The 24,477-nt window shown below is 35.4% G+C and overlaps 1 protein-coding gene across 2 annotated transcripts in view; it reads right to left on the bottom strand.

Moving 5' to 3' along the window:
• LY75 (lymphocyte antigen 75) overlaps positions 1–24,477 on the bottom strand; it is a 97,008-nt gene that overhangs the window by 34,148 nt on the left and 38,383 nt on the right. For both annotated transcript variants that reach the window (XM_082691351.1, XM_082691352.1), the window contains 10 exons: positions 17,725–17,806; positions 16,639–16,707; positions 14,105–14,219; positions 9,392–9,427; positions 8,835–9,010; positions 7,520–7,587; positions 7,166–7,245; positions 6,434–6,573; positions 4,161–4,266; positions 3,773–3,933 (listed from right to left, as the gene is read on the bottom strand). In XM_082691351.1, the coding sequence (XP_082547477.1) occupies positions 3,773–3,933; positions 4,161–4,266; positions 6,434–6,573; positions 7,166–7,245; positions 7,520–7,587; positions 8,835–9,010; positions 9,392–9,427; positions 14,105–14,219; positions 16,639–16,707; positions 17,725–17,806 (1,033 nt within the window). The remainder of the gene's footprint in view (positions 1–3,772; positions 3,934–4,160; positions 4,267–6,433; positions 6,574–7,165; positions 7,246–7,519; positions 7,588–8,834; positions 9,011–9,391; positions 9,428–14,104; positions 14,220–16,638; positions 16,708–17,724; positions 17,807–24,477) is intronic.

Raw genomic sequence — 24,477 nt, 5'->3', positions numbered from 1 at the left:
ACAAAACAAAAACAAAAACCCCAAAGAGTCAGCATCATATGTAACAATGAGATAGTCCTACAAAATCCAGATCACGTTAAGGATGGTGGTTATTCCTTCTGGTACTACCACAGTTCTGGAAGTCCTACCATAGGTAATAAAGCATAAACTGGTATTTGACGATTATGATTATCTAATTAGGAAACCCCCAAAAATCTAGTGAAAAGCTCTGAGAAGTAATAAGAGATTTTAAGTAAGATGGCCAATGAAATAAATACATAAAAATACTAAAACAATAACTTTCTACATGTCAGTGAGAAAATCAAGAAAAAACCTGCCACTCTTAGAAGCAATGAGATATGGAGGGCTCTAAGGAAAGACTTGAATAAATGGATATACTATACCATATTCTTGAATTGAAAGATTAATAAAAAGATGTTAATTCTCCCTAAAATGTTGTTAAATTTTTATCAGAATTTTAAAAATTTGTTTTATTTGGAGATTGACCAAATAATTATAGTTTGGAAGAATGGACAAGAATAGCTAAAACTATTTTTAAAGGTATATATAAAGGTAACTATTTTTATTATATTTTTTAAATATGTAAAATTATAGTATTTAGATCAAGGTCATAGCTATGTAAGAGTATTTAACTCATACAAACACACAATATATGATAAAGGAGGCATCCTGTATTGCTTTTAACAAATGGAAATATATGCAATAAGTGATGTTAGACAAGATTAGGGAAAAGCGTTTAGTATTTGCTGACAATATATACCATAAACCACAGCTGTATCATGCTGTCAGGAGACAAAGGCAAAGAAAATACACACATATATTTAACTAACATTTATATGATGAACTTCCTAACCTAAAAGAAATGGAGGAGAAAAGGAAAAAAACAGATCTGAATGTACACCTGTGCAAAAAATCAAAACCTATTTCTACAATATCTTCAGTATTCAGCATTTAAGAAAAAAAACTACAGGACTATTTTTAATAAACACAAGAAACAGAGTAAGCGGGGTTTGATAAATATTGGCAAAGAATAAGGACATTCATACCTGATGAAATTAAAATTACTATTGAACTTACAGAAGTTTGTTTTCATTTGATATAGAGAAATATAAATAAAAACATGATTGATATATTTAAATTACCAAATTAGCAAAAATTTTTAAAAGACAATGATCCTTAGACATAACATAGTAGAGATACTAAGAACACTGGTTCTGCAGACTCATGGACCTAGATTTAAATGCCAGCTGCATGTGTGGCTGCATAACTGGGGGCAAGTTACATGACTCCTGTTTCTACATTTTTTAGAGGTGGAGTAACAGACCTTTTCACATCTACTGTGCAGATTAAATGAAATAATGCATATGATGGATTAGCAAAGACATATTAGCTGCTCAACACATGTTAGAAATTATTAATATGCTGGTATGGATAGAATGGCAATCATAATATATTACTGACAAAAATATAAACTCATAAACCTTTCTGGAAAGCATCTGGTGACCAAAGCTTTTAACTACTTATATCTTTTGATTGGGCTATCGACTTCCAGAATTTATCTTAAAGAGGTAATCTGAACAATAACGAAAGATTATGCACAAAAATTGTTCACTGTAGCACTATTTATGATTATGCAAAAATGGAAACAGCCTGAACACTCAGCACTGGCTAGATAAATGGTGGCATACCTATCAAGAAATACTGCATTAACTATTAAAATGCTTATCAAGTACCTCTTTCAATGGTATAAGAAACTACTTATGATAGAATACTAAATGAGAAAAGCAGAATACAAGGTCTTATCTATGTCCGAAAGATAATGTATGAAAAAGTCCTAGAAGAAATAATGCTGAAATACTCATCGTGATTTCCTAGATTAGGGTTCAAACATGGTCTTGAAACATGGTCAGACTCCTTTAGTTGACTCACATATGTGATAATGAAATAGAATAAAATAGGACAAGGAGAATAGACTAGATAGAGTAGAATAGAATAGAAAGAAAATATCAGTGTGCACACCCTGTAAGGGCAAGTATTGTTTCCTGAAACATCTGTTTCAATTCAATATTATATTTATATTCATGTACTAAATAGTAATTTAAATATATTTCTTACAATGGGTTACGATTACAGGTTTAAAAGCTACTAGCCTAGGGACACCTGGGTGGCTCAGTCAGTTAAGCAGCTGCCTTTGGCTCAGGTCATGATCCCAGGGTTCTGGGATCAAGTCCTGCATCAGGCTCCTTGCTCAGCAGGGAGCCTGCTTCTCTCTCTGCCTCTGCCTGCTTGTGTGCTCTCTCTCTCTCTCTCTCTCCCCGACAAATAAATAAATAAATAATCTTTTTAAAAGCTACTGGCCTAAGTGGGATCAGGGTTGATAGTTTTCTGTATTGTGCTAACTCTTCTATAACTCTCAAATTTTCTGTAATAACCAAGCATTATTTTAATATTTACTTTGTACATAATTACACATGACTCAGAGTTCTCTTTGCCACCAACATCTACCTTGAGCAAGGTACATCAGGAACATTGGCTGATTATTGTCTAGGGCATATCTTTGGAATCTGAGTCTAAAGTTAATTTCATCTTTGCCACTGTGCAAAAGGTGGTCAGACAGAGCAGTGGGCAGCAGAATCACGGTTTAGGGTTGTTATTGTTAATACGATACTTTTTCCCCTTTCTTTATGTTTGGCTGTTAGGGAAAAATCGTCACTAATCATCAATTTTGTACTATTGGCCTCAGGAGAGAGCCTTACATCCCAAAATGTTAAGTAAAGCACTTTTATTTGCTTCTATTTGTATTTCACTACCTGATAGCTTTTTTGTGGTTGTGAAGTAAGTGCTATGGAGTCTGGAGCTGGTGTGAAAACCTGGGGCACCTGCTTGAATGCCAGGGAACTCCTGTGGTTTTTCTTGGGATAATTTTCCTGAGATGGGAATCAGATGAGATACAAGTCACCCAGTTAAAGCACACATTCTATAGTTCTTAGTATGTTCAATTCTGCAACCATCATCCCCAATCTCTCCTTGTACCTTAGCCTCTGGCAATCCCTAATTTACATTTTATCTTTGAAGATGTGCCTGCTCTGAACATTGCATTTAAATGGATTCATAAAATAGACCCTTGTTCTTAATCCAATAATTTATAGGAGACTTGGGTATTTCTCAGAGCTATATAGATTTTTTTTTTCTTTTAGAGAGAGAGAGAGAGAGAGAGAGCACGCAAGTGTGTGCACACATATATGCACGAAAGCAGAAGTGGAGAGTGGAGGCAGAGGGAAAAGGAGAGAGAGAATTTTTTTTTTAATTAACATATAATGTATTATTTGCCTCAGGACTGTGAATCATCAGTCTTAACACATTTCACAGCACTCACCATAGCACATACCCTCCCCAATGTCCATAACCCAACCACCCCATTCCTCCAACCCCTCTCCCCTCCAGCAACCCTCAGTTTGTTTCCTGAGATTAAGAGTCTCTTATGGGTTGTCTCCCTCCCTAGTCCCATCTTGTTTTATTTTTTTCCCTCCCTAACCCCCACAACCCCCGGCCCTGCCTCTCAAATTCCTCATCTCAGAGAGATCATATGATAATTGTCTTTGGAGAGAGACAATCTTAAGCAGGCTCTGTGCCCAGCAAGAGCCCAAGCAAGGCAGGGCTGGATCTCACAACCCTGAGATCACGACCTGAGTTGAAATAAAGAGCCTAATGTTCAACTGACTGGGCACACAGGTGCCCTGAGCTATATAGATTTCTGATTAAAAAAACTTACATGTGTTGGTATTTGCAGCCTCCCACCAACTAATAATGGGTGAAAGTTATTGTATGTCAGCTCTCGGTTATCTGTCCATTTGCTTATCTTTTCATAGGCGGTCCAGCGCAAACCAATCCATAAAGTAGCTTCCATTTCTGGAAGCAAGGATGTAATAAAATCTGTCAGAAAGAGATTTTTTTTTTAAAGCATTTGACTTATTCAAATTAAAGACACACTAAAAATGTCAATGAATACCTCTGGCTTACCTATAAAGAGATTCTTTCACTTATTCTGTAACAAAATAGTTTAAGAAGATTTTTTTAATATGGTAATTCCCCAAAGCCTCTCAGAACTGACTTGGCCCCCAGTTCAGAATAAAACATGTTTTCAAAAATAATTCCATTACCTTGCTCTCTCTGGCTCAGCACTGAAGGAAGGGTACCACCATAGGTATGACAAGTATCACTCGCTTGGGAAAATGTGAGAGACTTTGGTTTGACTTTCAGAAAACACTGCAAACAAAAAACATGTATGAAGCATAAGATTCTAGACACAGGAAAGCTCACATAGGAAATAAACACCTCCTCTTTATGAGGGCTGCTAATTTTTGACCTGGGAGAAATGTAAGTCACAAAGTGGGTACTATATGAATACAGATCTACACCCTCAATATAAAAAACTAGTCAAACTATTAAAAAAAAAAATCTTCCATTTATTGAGTGCGTCCCATGTGCTAAACAGTAAGCATAATACTATCTCATTTAATTAATCTCACAACAAATGCAGAAACTGAGGCACCGGGCAGTGCAGTAACTTCACCCACAAGTGAAATAGTCAGACAGCGGTATGATCAGCATTTAGATTCTGTTCCATCTGATTTCAAGGGCTGCACTCATAATCCTCACCTCCTTATATAAAAACACACATTTTAAAAGAAATCATCCCCCTTGCTTTCTTTTTTCTTTCTTTATTTTGTTCAGTTAGTCAGCATATAATACATCATTAGTTTTTGATGTAGTGTTCAACGATTCATTAGTTGTGCTGACACCTAGTGCTCATCACCGTATGTGCCCTCCTTAACACCCATCACCCGGCTACCCCATCTCCCCACACTCATGCCCCTGTCCTTGGGCAGGAGATTTTAATTCAAATTTACATCAACTATGTAAATTAATTTAGTCCCTGTATCTTTGGGGGAAAAAAGATTGTTCTAATTTTAAAAAGCCAAAATATGTCCTTACTATTTTAGCTTTGGTACAGACGTCATAGCTTCCTTTCTCTTTTCGATGTGATGATCATAATAGTGTGGAGTGGTACACCCTAAATAGTGTTCCTCGAACCATTCTACAAAATGCTTTTTTTCAGCCTCCTTAGACACTGGAGTGGCCAATGAGCTATATATGTCATTGGGTGGCTTCTAGAAAAGACCCTAGACAGAACACCCTGAACTTGAGCTTGGAAGTTTTATTATGTTAAAGATGACAGAGCAAAAAGACAAAAGGAGTTTGGATTTGAAGATGTCCTGGAGCTTCCGTACCAGCCCCAACCTACTTAGTGTCAAACTTCTTTCGTGTGCGAGAAGAGACTTTTTTTCCACTTTTTTTTCTTTTTTTAAAAATTAACATATAATGTATTATTTGCCCCAGGAGTACAGGTCTGTGAATCATCAGTCTTACACATTTCACAGCACTCACCATAGCACATACCTTCCCCAATGTCCATCACCCAGCTACTCTATCCCTATCACCCCACCCCCCTGCAACCCTCAGTTTGTTTCCTGAGATTCAGAGTCACTTATGGTTTGTCTTCCTCCCCGGTCCCACCTTGTTTCATTTTTTCCTTCCCTACCCCAAATGACCCCTCACCCTGTTTCTCAAATTCTTCATATCAGGGAGATCCTATAATTGTCTTTCTCTGACTGACTTATTTTGCTTAGCATAATACTCTCTAGTTCCATCCACGTCGTTGCAAATGGTAAGATTTCCTTTCTCTTGATGGCTGCATAGTATTCCATTGTGTGTATACACCACATCTTCTTTATCCATTCATCTGTTGGTGGACATCCAGGTTCTTTCCATAGTTTGGCCATTGTGATGTTTTAACATAGAATAGCGATCTCTTACTTAGCAGCCAAATGCATTTCCAAAGAGATACATTTACCAATATGGATTATGCATTTCAAAGATGCAGATATGGAAGGTAGCATTTCCCAAACCTATTTAATCATTGAACCCTTTTGGAGGCAAGATCAATGACTGATATTTTGTTAGTATATGTGTAGTGTAGTACCTCAAAAAGTTTGGGAAATATTGGTCTAATTTAATTGGTAGATGCTATTTGAATGCTTTCTTTCAAGTGGAAAATACATCATCCAGAAATTATCAGTTTCCTTCATGCTATACAATTTTATTATTTAAAGTATTATAATCCATTGACCAATTAACTTCAGCAATTTAAGTTTACTAGCACAGAATAGGAACATAGTTCTTTGAAAGACCTGTAGGCGTTACTAACTTGAGAGCTGACTTGGTTTCTGGCACTCTAGGGGATCAGGCGAGTTACTGAGACATGCAGAGGCTATCTTAGTGAAGTTATTTGATGGGCTGCAATTCTGCCACAGGCCACACAGCCATCATGAAAGCAATCATCATTTGTACAATGTAGCAATTCTCTCTTTACCTTATTCTGAAAAGTAATCCAATCCCCAGAGCACTGTATTTTAGCTGCAGAATCTGGACTGTATTTTTCTAATGAAGAGACATTATATTTTTCACAGATGAAGGGCAACTTGGTACCACAGTCTGTCGGTTTATTTAAGTCTGAGAAAAGAAAAGCAAGATTACAGGGGTGAGAATTTTCCATTCAGCACATTTTAAAAACAATCCAGTAGTAAAGAAAATCTCTTTCAATTGATCTTTCCCAAACAGTTAAAATACATTCCTTTTCTTCTCTAGCCCTTTCTATCTTTTGTTATTACTCATATCAGTAGGTTATAGCATATCAGCATTGCCTGTAAAAATGCACACATTTGGTGGAAGGACCACAGTTACCTCCACAGTGGCCGATGGTGGGAGATAGGTTGAAAGCGAAGGTTAATGAAGGGGTAAGAGACCTAAACTATATTTAGAATTGCTACCTGTTTATCTTTGCAAATTTGTCTATATGCTTCTCAGTAATGAAAGCAGTAAGCTTATTTCTACGTAACGGCTTTAGGATAAAGGAAGTCAAAATATTCATAGTGAAAAGCACTTTTATTTGCACTTGGAATTTGAGCCATGGCCATTAGCAGTAAGTCAAAATAAGATGAAGCAACAAAATGTGTAATCAAAAGGAAAGCAAGGTTAAGCTGGTAATTGAATCCGAAGTTCACATATTACATAATCAACATTAAAGGATTTGGAATTAATTTACCACTAAACCAAGTCTTGGCAGACATGCACAGGCATTCCTCCCGAAATGTTATAGGAAAGTGAGGCCATGGATATCGTGAGCTGAAAGAAAATGAGAGATTTCACAGCTCATAACATAGTTACATGTTCTATTCTGTTTTTTTTTTACTGTAATTTTAATTCTAAATTTAATGTTATGCCATTACTTTATACCACTTATTTCTTGATGCTAATATGCAAAAGGACTTGGTTTCTGTAGTCCATGCAGCTTATGAATTAATGTTCAAAACACATTTATAAATAGCATTTTCTAAAGGGGAATTTGGGATGGCTCCTCCAATGACTTTACAAAGGCAGCATCAATGGTGTCACATACTACATAAAATGACGATCTACTGGCTGCTCCGCTGTTCTCATCCACCACTTCTGTTCATCACCAGATATCTGAAAAACAAACCGACCAACCAACAAAATCACCCATCCTTGTGTGTGCTGAGTTTTCTGGAAAAGTTTCATTTAAATGCCCAGTCCCACCATAACCACAACTGCTAACATTTCCAGACATTCCATTACTTTGGTCTCTAAATTATAGGGTCCTTTCATCAAAGAAGTAGCTGAAAACTCTTTGGATAACAGTATGCACTATTTTGCATAAGAAAATATGGTCACTGTAATTATAGGCATATGTTAATTGGATATGGAGTGTTCTATTGCAAATAATTATAAATTTAAAAATATAAAATTAGGGATGCCTGGGTGGCTCAGTGGATTAAAGCCTCTGCCTTCGGCTCAGGTCATGATCCCAGGGTCTTGGGATCGAGCCCCACATCGGGCTCTCTGCTCAGCAGGGATCCTGCTTTCCTTCCCCTCTCTCTGCCCACCTCTCTGCCTACTTGTGATCTCTCTGTCAAATAAATAAATAAAATATTAAAAAATACATATATAAAATTATTTTTCCTACAAAAAGCTGTTTTACAAAGTTAGTTATTAGAAGAAACAAAAACTCACATTAACTAGGGGTGCCTGGGTGGCTCAGCTGGTTAAGCATCTGCCTTTTGCTCAGGTCATGATCCCAGGGTCCTGGGATCCAGGCCCACATTGGGCTCCTTGTTCAGCTGGGAGCCTGCCTCTGCCTCTCCCTGCTACTCCCCCTACTTGAGCTCTCTCTCTCTCTCTGTCAGATAAACAAAATCTTCACAAAAAGACAAAAACTTAACTTTTAGTACAAAATCCACCAAAGAATTAGAATATTTTATATTATCTAATTACGCTCTTTGACACTTATAATTAATCTTGAATATTTTAAAACATTATACAGTTCTTTTTTTTTTTTTAAGATTTTATTTATTTATTTCACAGACAGAGATCACAAATAGACAGAGAGGCAGGCAGAGAGACAGGGGGAAGCAGGCTCCCCACTGAGCAGAGAGCCTGATGCAGGGCTCGATCCCAGGACCCAGAGATCATGACCTGAGCCAAAGGCAGAGGCTTAACCCACTGAGCCATCTAGGCACTCCTATGCAGTTCTATTTAACTTCTCTGACATGAAATGAATTTGGATGTTGTTAGGTAAATTTTACTTGAAAGCAACATTTAATTTCTATAGATTTTGGTAAGATTTCTGAAATAATTTCTAATGGAACAAATATAAAAATAAGAAAAATATTTTAAAATATATTCTCTCAAATTACATTTGCTATTTTGTTTTTGATGGCTTTTAGCCCTGCAAGAGATGTCACTGTAGCCAGAGAGCTGTGATTGCTAGCACAGTACAGGACAGCTTCTTCATAGTTCAAGTGAGGATCAGCAACAAACCAATATTCACTCCCTTCAATTACAACTGGAGGTCCGTGAATTCCAGCACGCTCTAAAGACGAAGAAAAATAATGGAGTTACGCACAGATCAAACTGCACCCTCTCAGCATCAATTAGTGTTTGAAACTATTTATAAGTAGTAATGCATTAGATTTTTGACTAGCTCTGGCCAGGGCAGTGCTGCTTGCCAAGCACCAAGGATTTCTGAGCCAGTGAGAGACTTTGCCACCCTTCTGTACTCACAGAGGGGAACAAATCCAGGCCCAAAGCCTCATCCCCCACCAGCCAATTACCTTTCCTGCTTGGAGGTATTTCATCTCCCTTGAAGAGGTAATAGAGAAGCTGGCACTTAGGCCTGGGCTTCAGTAATTAACGAAGTACATTACTGAGAAGGTAGAGCAGCTTTGGCTAAGTTTCAGTTTTCTTAACTTACCTGGATTGTACCAGTCTGGTGTTTTTGGAATACGGCCTATATAAGAAAGAAAGCAAAAGGCTCAAGATTAGTATCCAATTACAGATAATGTCATACTATAAGTAAGTGCCTTTAATCTAACTCAAGAGCACTTGCAGGATTGCTGAGTTTGACCATTTCTGGCCAAACCATTTTCTTTCATATGATGATTGCTTCGGTTTGAATTCGTGTGGCTTAAGCTAAAGCTGTGTCAATGACAATAAAAAAGGCAGACCCGTTAACTATTAAAGTATTCCTAACAGTTCTCTACCTTATATCACAGAAGCCACAAAGGAAGACTAGATGGATAAATTACAGCTAATAATTAGAAAGTGTAAATAAGTAAATGAATATATTATCCACATTACATAGAAGCAGTAAGGAGTAGGCACCAAGATAATCATCACTGCAGGATGAGGTTATTCAAAAACTACTTCTTCCTCTAATACAATTTGAATAATTGTTCTATAAACCTGGGTAGCTAGAGTTCATTGTCCCCCAGGGTATCTTTGTGAACAAGGGACAGTAATTGAGTATTGAAACTTTTGAGGAGGTGAGAGACAAACAGGAAGAAAAATAATAAAAATCACCCAGAATTCCTGGTTGGAAAGAGAAAATATGGTACTTTATAAAGAATGATGGGCCTTGAAATTGGTTGGATCAGGTTCCAAATGCCCTCAGACCTTCACTGCTGTGGGACTTTGATCAGCTGCCAAGGTCCTTGAGACTCAATTCTCTATTCTATTAAAAAACAAGACTCGGGGCACGTGGGTGCCTCAGTGGGTTAAAGCCTCTGCCTTCTGCTCAGGTCATGATCCCAGGGTCCTGGGATCAAGTCCCACATCAGGTTCTCTGCTCAGTGGGGAGCCTGCTCCCCCCTCTCTCTCTGCCTGCCTCTCTGCCTACTTGTGATCTCTGTCTGTCAAATAAATAAATAAATAAATAATCTTTTAAAAACAAACAAACAAACAAACAAACAAACAAAAAAACAAGACTCCACCACCTATCTCACAATGACTGTGAAAATCACTTTAAGATGACCTCTACAAAAGCACCCAGACAATTCCAGGGCTGAACATCTCTCCACAGGATGCTAGTTGCCTTCCTCTCCCTTTTCATTCTGGTTGTAGGTCATATGGCTTTCAAGGCAAAGACAAAGTTTGATGACTATTAGAAATTACAGGGTAAAATAGCTATTCTTAATTTTGCTGTTGTATCTGGGCCTAATGCAGAGAAGATCCTACTCAGAGGACTGCCTGTATATCCAACATCTTGGTTTCTCTCTGTGAGTCAGTGTTTTGTATATGGGATAATTTCTATCAACAATGGGTTAAATCAATTAAAAATATGCATACTTTCTTGTTTGTAATCTTGTCAAAAACTTTTGTTCAGACACATGAAAAAATGCCCAACATCACTTGGCAAATCAAAACCACAATGAGATACCACCTCACACTGGTCAGAATGGCTAAAATTAACAAGACAACAAATGTTGGCAAGGATACGGAGAAAGAGGAAGCCTCATACATTGTTGGTCGGAAAGCAAACTGGTGCAGCAACTCTGGAAAATAGTATGGAGGTTCCTCAAAAAGTTAAAAATAGAACTACACTAAGACCCACCAACTGCACTACTAGGTATTTATCCAAAGGACACAAAAATAGTGATTCAAAGAAGCACATGCACCCCAATGTTTATAGCAGCAACGTCCACAGTAGCCAAAATATGAAAAGAGCACAGATACCCACAGATAGACGAATGGATAAAAAAGATGCCGTATGTATATATGGTTTTTTATATATATTCCATATAATGCAACATTACTCAGCCATCAAAAAGAATGAAGTCTGGCCATTTGCAGCACTGTGGACCTAGTGTTCTTATGCTAAGTGAAAGAAGTCAGTCAGAGAAAGACAAATACTGTATGATTTCACTCATATGTGGAATTTAAGAAACAAAAGAGATGAACATAGGCGAAGGGATGGAAAAATAATATAAAAATAGAGTGTAAGGCAAACCATAAGAGATTCTTAACTGTAGGGAACAAACCTAGAGTTGTTGGTAGGGAGGTGCGTGGAGGCGATGAGATGACTGGGTAACTGGGTGATGGGCATTAAGGAGGGCACTTGATGTAATGAGTACTAGGTGTTACATGCAACTGATGAATCACTAAATTCTACCCCTGAAACTAATACAGTATATGCTAAATAAATTGAATTTAAATAAAAATTTTTAAAGAATCTGTTCATTTGTTTTTTGGAGGAAGCTATGTCTAACATTGAAATTTCTTTAAATTAGTGAGAAAAGCAGAGTATAAGGCTTTTGTTTGTTTGCTTTTATGAGATTATGTATGTGTGTACAAGATATCAAAAAGTATAATAAAAGAATAGGTGCATTTGGGTAGTGCCATTATAGGTGATTTTCCTAAAAACATTTTTATGAGCTTTATTTTTGATACTTTTTCAATTTTTTCAATTAAAAAATAATGTTTTTTTAAAACTATGTATATCTATAGTGGTTATGGTTATTTAAAAAATTTTAGCTTGTCAAAATATCCCTTTTAGAGAAGAGGACTAATTAGAACCAAATAGGTCAGGTAATAAGAAAGGCAAATACTCTGGTTTCTCTTCAGATCATATGAATCTTTTTTGCCTTTTTTAAAAAGGCAAGAGCTAGAAAAAAGACACAGTGATTTAGGTTACTGAAGAAGTAAACTGTTTTCAAAAAACCAGAAAAATACAGATTGATACAGAAATAATCCAGTTGAGCAGACTCTGGTGGCTCTACTGACTGATATGACACACTGTAACTTAGAATTTAGGGACTATCAAAGAAGAGTTTACATAACATTTAAATTCTGGATCCAACAATCAGTGATTGCTTCAAACCACTGTGAATAGGCTGAGACAGGAATTTCCTTAGTTTTGGAATTTTGTTTCTGTATGGGGAAGGCAGGGGTGTCATTATTTAGAAGATTTATTTATTTAGTTAATAGATTTATGCTTGCTAAGTTAGTTAATTCCTTTCTTTTTGTTTAAAATAAAAAATACATAACAAGAAAAAAAAAGACAACCACATGCTCTTTGGAATATTTCCTGTGGTTACTGGTTTGTAATTCCTATGGTTATGCTGGTGTGAACTCTTGGGTCTTCCCCACCACTCAAACAGGAGGCATGCGGTTGGGGTAGCAGCTACTAATGAGGCACACTTTGGAAGGAGCAATGACACTCTCTGTGCCATGTTAGCAAACATCAAGCCTAATGGGAACATCACCATTACTGCTTCAAACCAGAGACCTTATCCAAATTAGTTACTTCCCTGCTTATTTAAAGGATACCCAAACTGGTTTCCTTTTATTCCTCTTAAAGGTTTAATCAAGTAATCAGAAATAACTAAAGTTATCAACACACACACAGGAACACACACAACACACACAACACATACACACACACACACACAAGTTTCCTCTTTTATTAGTAGGCTACCAGTTGCCTTTGTGAAAGAGACTTTTCAGTTCCTATACTGGATATCATGTATTTTAAAGGCAATATGGTGATGGCCTTTTTAAGGAAAAAGAACAATCTTTTAATAGGTAGTGGCATGAAGGAAACTTCTGGGTTCTTTAAGAGCTTAGAGGAGGATATACATTTAGTTTCAATGATCTACATTCAATTCAGAAATTTAGTTTAGAGCCTTCTGTGCAATTATCACTAATTAATTTAATATATCTAATAAAATTATTCAAAATGATTTTTAAGTTATTAAAAATAATTTGGCTGTTAAAAATCTAAACATTTTCCTTTTTTCCTCAGTATTTCTTTAACATTTTCCTAGTAACAAGCTGAGTAAAAGGGTATCTCTTTATTCTTCTTTCTCTTCTTTTTGTCACCAAGCCTCTACTATTAAGTGAACTAGTTTCCTGAATTTGAATTTCATAAACTACTAGCAGTTTGGGGGTTCAGTGCAAACTACTTCTACCTGCCAAATTTTGCTTTCTTGACTTTTGCCTCATTCTTCCCAAGCTTATCTTCATTTTATCCTTCATTTTGCATCAAAATAAAAATTGAAGTGATTCCCTCCACTACATATCTTCTTTTAGTTGAAATAACCTTTCATTATCTAATCTCTCTAAATTCATCTTAAATGTTATCTTCCGGGGCGCCTGGGTGGCTCAGTGGGTTAAGCCGCTGCCTTCGGCTCAGGTCATGATCTCAGGGTCCTGGGATCGAGTCCCGCATCGGGCTCTCTGCTCAGCAGGGAGCCTGCTTCCTCCTCTCTCTCTCTGCCTGCCTCTCTGCCTACTTGTAATCTCTCTCTGTCAAATAAATAAATAAATCTTAAAAAAAAAAAAAAACTTAAAAAAAAAAATTTTATCTTCCATACAAATTCTTTCATGATCAAAGAGGAAAGTACCATCTAATAACCAGTCTTGTACTTGGGGTAGGAGTCAAGCAGGATGGAGCTTAATATACTAACTATATGTATATGTAGATATATATATCTACATTGATATATATATTGATAGATAGATATCTACATGTATATATACATATAGATATATATACATATATATAACTATATCTTCATAGGCTTTTTAAAGTTATAATTATAGACTAAAATGCTCTCTTAGGTACTTTAGGCTCAACATTTACAATGATCACATGAGAAGATTGTGAAAAGGAAGAAGTATCACTTACCTTTTGGAATCTGGCATACCCATTCAAGTTTTGTATCACAAGCAAAAGGTCTTAAGTAAATAAATTCTCTGTCATCATAGAAATGCCAGCTTCTTCGCCATGGCCTCTGAATGACCTAAAGGAGGAAGAGGATTGCAGAATACTTTCAACATGATGCAGCTTTATAAATCAGTAAAGTATAAGTCCTATAGTCTTTAGTCTACTTTAGCCCTAGTACCTAAGATATTTGTTCAATGAATGAACACTGTTTAAATAGTTAACAGCCTCATCAAGAATCTTCAAAGGGGCTGATACAGCAAATTTATCATAAGGTCATGTTTATATCCAAAATGTAAAACTGTTTTTTTTTTCTCTTTTTGGTGATATGAAACTATAGATTGTATCTTTAAATTTCAGAAAGCTCAAGGAGCCTGGGTGGCTTAGTGGGTTAAAGCCTCTGCCTTCAGCTCAGGTCATGATCCCAGGGTCCTGGGATTGAGCCCTGCATCGGGCTCTCTGCTCAGCAGGGAGCCTGCTTCCTCCTCTCTCTCCCTGCCTCTCTGCCTACTTGTGATCTCTGTCTGTCAAATAAATAAATAAAATATTTAAAAAAAATTTCAGAAAGCTCAAGCTAAAAAAATGTTTATTTCAGTGGCTTCCCAACACCAGACTATGATGAAAGCAGATCTGTGAAAATGTGACATAATGGTCTGACATCAAGGGCCCAGGCTCCTGCTCTGGTGTTGCTCTGCACTGCTAGGATGTTAATTAACCTCCTCTATGTGATCTGAGATAGCTCTCTACAAACTCCAATTAGTAGGCAGGCAAGAAAGAAAATGGGAGGGCATAATGTGGGAGGAATCTCCCTCACTTTTTGGACTACTCTCTCTTAAGGTCAAGATTCTGGTGGGTACTAGCGCAAGTGAGGGGAGATTCTCCTTCTAGGACACTGCCTGGCTAGCCTTGTTCCTGACATTGGCTGCATCAGTGTCTCTTTTATTTAGTTTTTTTGGGGGTAGATTTTCTAATCTCTTTACATGTAAGAACTCTTATTTACATAGAACATGGTTTTTGCATCAGTGTTTGGAAACTTTACAAGCTTCTCTGAAGTTTTCACCTTTTCATGTGTTAAGCTGAGAGTTCTATAAAAATGGCATGATACTATTCAGTTTATTATTAGAACAATTGCTTTGAAAATAGTGCTTTCCAGTGGCCTTCTCAGTTCTTTGTCTCAAGCTTCCTGCAGCATTTCTGGAAAATCACTCTCTTGAATCTCTTTCATGGGCTTGCATAGCAAAGATATAATATATATGTCTCCCGACTTCCTCATCTTACATTTTATGTGTTGACAGTTCTAAATCCACTTTTGGCTCTTTGAACTTTTTTAAAATACATTTTTCCTTCAACTCTGATCTTTTGATATCAACTTACTATAGGATGTTTCTTACTACTAGCTTGAATTCAAAATATCTAAACTAAAATGTTAATATTTTCTCCATAAACCAATACTTTTTCTATAAACACCTAGTCATACTGCAGAGTAAACCCAGACACTTGGGTTTCAGTTCTGTAACCATGTATACTTACTCAGAACTTAATTTCTTCCTCAAAAAATGAATATGAAATGGTCCCTACCTCACAAGGTCACGTATTACGTAAAATAAGTACCTAGCTCATGAGTTAACAAGTATTAGCTGATGCCGCCATCATCACCATTACCAGTGTTAATCATCATTACCTCTCATAACACTCTTGTTCTTGCATAAAATTTATACCCCATCTGTCATAGCTCCTGCAATTGCTTGTTCACTTATCTCCTATTAGACGTAAGTTCTATGAGGACAACTCTTTTATACCTTATCTTTGGTGTATCCCCTAGAGCATCAAAGACTACTTAGACTACTTTATGGAATCAATAAATTAATAAATTTTTCAAAGGAACATGCCTAACTGGTCTTTTACATCTTCTGGTCCTACTTGCTGCATCTTGAAATCTGAATTGAGATGAATCTTCTTCATACCTTCCTTGGTTCACATCAGAAACCATTTATAATGTTGTCGCCTACCACCAATGTAATTTCCTAAGTTTATCTTCAACCATGGCACCAAAGAAAACTTCTTGATCTGTGTTCTGTCCTCCTCACGGCCTTAGTCTATTCCTTCCACTCTCTCTTTACTTGAGGCCACCTCCTCATGTCATCCCCCATTAGAAAGACGTACTCTAACCTATCTGTACAAAAGCACAGTACAATCCCACCTCCTTCTGGAAACAGGTCACAGGAATCATTTCCTCTTCTGAGTTTCATTAGCTCTCCTCAGCCTACTCATTTGGAGCCTATTACTGTACAGTGATAAGAGCCACCTTTTTTGAATATGAATTTTCTCTTCTCAAATTAAGTCTAAGGTAGCTTGAGGTGGGGCCATGGTGTTCTTACGTCCCATTACATCTAATATCATGCTCCACACACAAAAGGCACTCTGTGGATCTGTTGCCTGACTGCATACAATGCCAAATTTATTTTTTAAATATGCAGATTTACCAGCATTGGACTGACCTTGACAGCAGCACAGTCTCTGATATCATAATCCTGCTGAAACTCATTTTCCATAAGAATAGTAGACACCTTAAAAAACAAGAGAGGCTTGAGACCATAAGACTGATGTACAAATATTTGCAATTTAGATGTAATTTAGGCAGCTCTAATAACTCAAACACATTCACATGCTACAGAAGGAAAACTTTTTCATCTTTTCTTCAGTATCAGGATGCTAAATTATGAGATGACTTAGAAAATATCATCAGTTTCCAAACAAAGGAAGCTACAGTTTCAGAAGTGGAGGTTAATAGTGTATTAAGTTTGCAGCTGGAATCACAGAGAATAAGAAGCTTGCAAAAGAACTTTTTTTTTTTTTTTTGCATGGACTGAAATGCTAGTTATTCAATTAACTAATTTCAGATTTGCTCCTATTTGAAAATAAAAGCCAAGAAATTTTATATTTGGAAAGAATATATGATGAATTGACACAATGGTAATATGAAGGAAATATTTAATAAATTTGAGACTAATGTGCTCCTCTAAGTGTTACCTAAAACCTCTCTTTAGGATAATATAAACATTTGAAATAGTACTTAAGGTCTTCTTGAGGTTTCCCCAAACAAATTATTTCTCCCAATAAAGATACATTCTTTTTTATGTAACTTTTATATTTTTAGATAATAAAAGTAAAAACTTCTCATTGTGACAAAAGGAAATAAAAAACAGCACAAAGAAAAACACACTTTACCATCCAAAGATGCCACTATATCTATATAGCCATATTTTTCTATTTTTAGGCCTACAGAGAAACTATCTATATGGTTACTTTTTAATTTTAAAAAATATTTATTTATTTATACATGTATGGTTATTTTTTAAAATAAAAGTAAGGCTAGTATTCTTTTCCCTCACTTCATATATGTGAATGTATTTTCATTTCAATAAAGATAGTTCTTCATAATTTTAATGGTTATATGGTTCTATATATATATAAATATATAAAATATAAATAAATATATTTTTATAACCATTATATATATATTATGGTTATAAAGGTGCAGATGTATGGAAACAAATAATCCCTACAAGAAAGTTTAAACTTACTGGTGTATGATCACTCCACTCCCAGGATCCTTGTAAATCTGGGCTTCTTTTATTCAAACCTATCCACAGCCAACGCTGGTCACTATGTAAAAAGGAAGTATTAAAAAACAATTTGAGCACAGATTTGGCAAACATATATAGCATTCACATGTCTAAAATGCTTAAGACATATAACTATTTTGGAAAGATATCAAATGATACAAAATTTGTATAAATTTTAAACGTTAAAAAATTCAGAGAAAGAAGGTCATTGTGGATGGCAGGAAGTCAGGAAACATTTTCTGAGGCTAGCAGGACAATAGACAGTCATCAAAGGATGGCTAGTATTTCTTTTAGAGTCATAATCCAATTGTTTAACACATGCCAATTTTCAGTTTGACTGAGAAGAGGGACAGACATTCCAAGGAAGGATACATAGAATAACATAGAAGCAGAGACATATATTGTTAATATCTCTTTTCCTCAATTAAACGTATTCTTTAGCTAGGAAGATACTGCTAATATAAATAGAAGTGATATAAGCATAAAAACATTTTTTTCACCTCTAACTGCACTTGAAAATATTCTCTAAAATGTTACGCTTTTAAAAAAATTTTATTTATTTACTTGAGAGACAGAGAGAGTGTAAGAGTGGAGAGGTCAGAGGGAGAGCAGACTCCCTGCCAAGCAGGGAGCCCGAGGTGGGACTCGATCCTGGCACTCCAGGATCATGACCTGAGCCAAAGGCAGGTGCTTAACCAACTGAGCCATCCAGGTGCCCCACACTTTTTAGTATTTAAAAAAAAATTATTATTATGCTTAATTAGCCAGCATATAGTAAATGATTAGTTTTTGATGTAGTGCTCAATGATTACTTTTTAGGCTTTTTAAGTGGACTTTTAAGGAGACAATTTTTAAGTAGACTGTTATCCATGTAAATTGTTTTTTGGTGATGTTGATTACGTTCCAAATAATTTAACCTTCTAATTGCATGTAGTATGTCTGATCAGTACATATGAGTATATATTACATATGCATAAGTAGACACATATATAAGTGTTACATGACTATAAATATAGCGCATATTAGAGAAGGGGTAAGTTCCAAACCTAAAATTAATCCTTACTCTCGAGCTCAATAGAATGTATGGAATATATGGAATGTATAACTGAAAAATATGAGTCTGCATTTCAAAAAATTTGCTAGCGAGTCAAGGTTAGAGTAAACTTGATTTTTTTTTTTTTTTAAGATTTTATTTATTTACTTGTGAGAGAGAGAAAGTGCAAGCAGTGGGAAGCACGAAGGCAGGTAGAGTGAAAAGCAGACTCCCTGCTGAGCAAGGAGCCCAATGCAGGACTCAATCCCAGGACCCTAGGATCATGACCTGAGCTGAAGGCAGATGTGCAATTGACTGAGCCCCCCAGGCATCCTGAGCAAACTGAATTTTAAAGTAATTTCTCATGTTTTAATAAAATAATTGATTTCCTTTACCTCTTTCCTCTATTCAACATTCCCTTACACTTAAATATAAATACTTTTCATCCTTTCACTCTTAAGCTTCTCAACTTATTGCAATGGAATGAGGGCAATCCCCTTTCAGACTTTATTGTTATACTGTTTTCTTTCAGACAAAGATGACCAATTTGCAGATTTCAGATAATCCAGTGGTCAATTAAGTCCAGTCTGAATTTAGCAGCTATAAGAGGAATTTGCAATTTGTGTCTTCAACTATTCAGAGCTTTCTAATAGGCCTCCAAATTTATCATACTTCCCAACTGCTGAATTTCTAAACCACAGGGTCTAGATAATTGCCATATACAGTATAATTAAAGTCAGATAGGTAAAGTAAAGAGGAGGTTGATTTTGCTTTCTCATTCCTTTAAGATGTGAATTTTTTTCTTTCAAATCTGTGCACATAATGTATTAGAGCTTGGGGAATTTGCGCACATTTTGTGTTTCCCTAAAGTAAGCCTTAGTTAGCCTATCTTCTTTCTAAAATCAACAGTACAACCATGAAGATAGTCAAAGGTCATTTGTCACCTGCATTTACTGAATAGTCAGTTCCCACAGAAAGCCTCTTTAGAGATCTGTCTCTAATCTTTTTACCCAGTCCTCTCTTAGCTCCATCTCTGCTCACTTAGAAACCTCTGCTTTCAAGTTCAGTTCTGCCTCCTTGGTGGCATCTCAAAAATAGTTTCCTAGAAAACACAATTTGCCGCATTGTCTACAATTTTTTAATCTTTATTACCTTCTGAGATTGAACTTCATTTTAATGCAGACATTTATAGTTTTTAGCTCCTAATTCAAGAGATTCATTAGTATGTTATAAATATAGAAAATAGAAGGTACTTGTGTTTTTTTTCTTTGTGTGGCAAGAGGTGGAATATATTTCCTCAATTCTAACTTATTTCTGATTTATCTATAGGCAGATAAAGAGAAGAAATTGAAAATCACATGAATCATTGCACACCTCTAATGTGGATTTAAAAAATTTGAGGGAAAAGATGGATCATAATTGGAGAATTAAATCAAATGGAAAATTTCTCTCTTTATAAATTTTTCTCCTACAAGCACTAAGTGTATGAATTTAGGGTATTAGGTTAAGAAGACACTGCAGGAAAGGTTAATATGTGTATCTGTGTTAAAATTCCTGCTTTCAGTCAAATTTCCTGCTGCAACTGGTTTCTAAGGAAAACAGTATCTCAGCTATAAACTCCAATAAATACTATTTGATGAGGGCATTTAGTCTGCAAAGCCTTAGATTTATATCTAAATCCATTCATGCCACATCACAGGAGGTAGTACACACAGCAGCAACAGCATTGCAAACAAGGCTTTCTCCTTTAATCCTAAAACTATTTTTGTTCCACAATGGCTTTCCCTGGTGGGCTGCCATTAAGAGTTACAAGGATCTTAGAGCCATAATGACTTGGTACACCATGAATTCTTTTCACTGAAATACAAATAGAGACATGGAAATTAGATTGCAAGATATAAGCAGTAATCTGACTTAACTCCTTGGCATGCAATACACAATTTGGGCAATGGACATCTGAGAAGGTCAATTCCTGCAATAAAAAGGTAAGGACCTCAAGGAGTAAGCTTTAGAATCATTTTCTGATATAAATGAGTTTATCTCCTACCTTCCCTTCAAGCCAGGGTTACAATATTGGTTTTAGAATACATTGTCTTTCTAAGTATAGCATGGGCAAATGATCTCTTTATTAATGGAGCACCTAGTAAGCAGACAACAGTCTGCTTAATAACCCAGCATATATCAGCTGGTAGGTTAAGAGTACAAATAAAAAATAAAAAATGGTGCCTATGAATGAAAGGATTATGGTGATTTGGGTTTTTTTGCACTCTTTTGTCTTCAAAATTAAATATATATTACTTTTGTGATCAGAAAAAAATGAAACATTGTACATTCTTTGGAAAATAAGCTATATGCATAGAAAGAAAATGGAAAGGATTTACATTAAATGCTAATTATTTTTATAACAGAACTATGATTTGAGGTGATTTTTATTTTTTTCATTGTCACTTTTATATTCCCTAAATCTTACATAATGAACTTGTATTAATTTCTTAATTGAAAGGAAAATCAGCAAGTGTGATCAGAAACAAAGAAACAAATCAAGAAAATTCCTTCATTACCTCACACTCATTTTATTTTGTAGTATAATATATATTACACTTATATGTATATAAAAGCTCTTAGTGATCATTTATATCACATATGATATTCCATTTTCCATCAATTGATTCCCACAAATACCTACAACCTCATCGCTTAGTACTTATCCATGGCTCCCTGTTCCAGTTAAAGATTTCTAACCTCTTGCTTGGTATTAGCCAAAATCCATTTTGTTTATGTCAGTATTTTACTTAAAAATACTTTGGCCTAGACAGTTGGATGCTGTGTGTGTCAAGCTTGAGATCTAGGGGCCAGTAAGGTGCTTTGCTCAAAATTCTCACTTCAGGGAGGATCAGGAGGGTATCAGAGTATGTTCCAGAGGCAGCTACCACAAGGAAGTCTATTATCTAAAGCCACACCTGAGGTTTTGGTTATTAGCAGAGAGAATATCAGAAATAGGTACATATCAGCAAAAGTGGAAGCTTGTTAATCAGCCTGATGTTAGAAATGGGCTCTCAATAGTGAAACTGAAATTATTTAAGATATGGGGAATAGCTAAAATATTTAGGGACACTCACACCCATATGAAAGGTTACTACTTTCTGGTGAGGCTGGTAGCCAGTACCATTAGAAATGGATCTGGGGCTTGATCTCTAAATCGTGCCATGTCTAGTCATTGGGTCAGGTGACAGGAACTGCCTGATGCCAACTGTAATGGGAACAGAATCCTGCCTCAGGAATATTGTCAAATAAACCTAAAATGAACCTTCCTTGCAAAATGGTGGTTGGAACACTTAGGATAGACTGCTGGGATGTGGGAAGCTTATGAAACAGATTGTATGAAATAAGTATTGCGTCTGCTTCAATGAATGCTTAATAAATGTTTGTATATGTGGAAAGATTTGATCTGAATTTTTTATTCATTATAATCTACTCTCAAGGTTGTGGGGAGTAGCTAAGAAACACTAGCCTCAAAAGGAAATTAAGAGTTTGGGTATCTAAATTAGCTCAGGTTAGTGTGCAATGAAATCTTGTATAATAATTTCTAGGGCTAGAAATGAAGTCCAGAATGTCTGCACTTCTATGACAGATGCTTAATAAATGAGTATTTATGGAACACATATACTATATTTTGGATCAAGTTTCCAGCACATTGTAGTGAGACTTCCCTTTTTTTTAATGAGAAAAACACAATAATAGGTATATGAATGTAAATCTGGAAAATGTGGAAAAATGTTCAAACATTTCAAAAATCACTCAAAAATCTTATCTTCCAGAGGTAACAATGATTATCTTTCTTTGATGGATTTTTATAATCTACTTTTAAATGTAAATAGCATATTTTTTATTCTTCCATAATTTGCTTTTCCTCCCACTTAATATATTGTAAATATTTGCATGTTATAATTAAAAAAAAGTCTTAATGCACAGGTATAAATTCCAAACAAAGATCAATAACAGTGATGATAATAGGAATCTTTACCTTTTTTCTGACTTTTACAGAAATGCATTTAATGTTTACTAATTAAATGTAATATGGCTATTGGTTGAACTATCCTTCTATTCTTTTTTGGGTAAGATTTTATTTATTTATTTATTTATTTGAGAGAGAGAGCGAGCGAGCGAGCGAGAGAGCACAAAAGCAGGGATTGGGGCAGAGGGAGAAGCAGCTCCCTGCTGAGCAAGAAACCTGATCGTGACCAGGGATCAAGGACCCTAGGATCATGGCCTGAGCTGAAGGCAGACACTTAATCAACTGAGCCACGCAGGTGCCCCTAACCATCTATTCTTACTTTACCAATAATTTGTACGTTAATTATGTTAACTTTAAGATATATTTACATGGTAAACCAGGAATGAATAGTGAATTTTGCCAGATGTATTTTTAGCACCCAGTAAGATGCTCATATGATATTTGACCTGATATACAGGGTTCCTAGCACTAATCCAACCTTGTATCCTTGGAAGAAATCCTACATGGTCAAGGTATGTTATTTTGATGTACTATAATGAAGTGGGTGAAGAAAGTGGGCTCTAATGGGTTCAGATATTGGATCCTTATTATTTATATAACTATGGGAAAATTGTTTTACTTCTCTGTATCTGTTTTCTCATTTAGACAAAATAGGCATTGTATATAGTACCTACCTCATAGGTTGTTGTAAGGATTAAATGAGCTAATAGAAAACATTTAGGACATTATGTGGCACATAATAAGCACTGTACCAGTGTTTGTTATTCTATCACTTATCAGTATTTACTTTTTCAAGTCTAGTCTTGAAGTTGGTCTGTAATTCCTTGTGCTCTTGTTGATAGGCTTTGATATCAGAATTAAGCTAGTTTGCAAAATAAACCAGATGTATATATCAGTTTCTATATAATGGAATACAAGCTCTTGCTTGTACTACTGAAATACAAGGTAATGATTTCTTCTTTAAAATGTGAAGAAATTCACATATACAACCATATATTATACTTCCTATCTCTTTCTTGGAAGAATGCTTGTCAATTTTTTCCATTTCTTTCATGGTTATTAAATTACTTGGTTGTTATTTACCACATCAATTGTATAGTAATTTGTATCTCTCTAGAAATTATTCATTTTAACAACTTCATCTGTAACAGCATAGAATTTTGCATAGTATTCTTACCAATTAAAAAATTTCTCCATGAAACGGTGTTATAATCCCTTATTAAGTCTTCATTTTTAAGTATCTTTATATAAATTTTTTTAGGTTCTTTCTTATGGTTTTCTTGTATTTATGTTGAAATTTATTTTTACTATTAGGTGAACGCTTTTTTAAATTATTTTTGTTTAATAATTAAAGCTCTTAGAGCTATTAATGTACATCCAACTATAGCCTTGGCTATATCCCATGAATTTCAGGATAAGTGTTGTTATTATCATCTATACAGTTTTGATTTATTTGCTAAAAAAGCTACTTAAAATCATTGAATTTAAAAGTGGATAGGATTTGACTTCACTTCTTATGTACCCATATAATTTCACCACTTTGGAATTTTAGATTTTCTTTTTAGCGTAATAGGTCAATTATTTTAAGTGACAACAGGCAAAGAGCCTAAAGAGAAAATATATATAGACTTTGTAATATATGAACAAAGAGGATATTGTTAAA

Source organism: Mustela nivalis, assembly GCF_964662115.1.
Source record: "Mustela nivalis genome assembly, chromosome: 11".
Classification (NCBI taxonomy): Eukaryota; Metazoa; Chordata; class Mammalia; order Carnivora; family Mustelidae; genus Mustela; species Mustela nivalis.
This window is presented reverse-complemented; position numbering and strand designations above follow the sequence as displayed.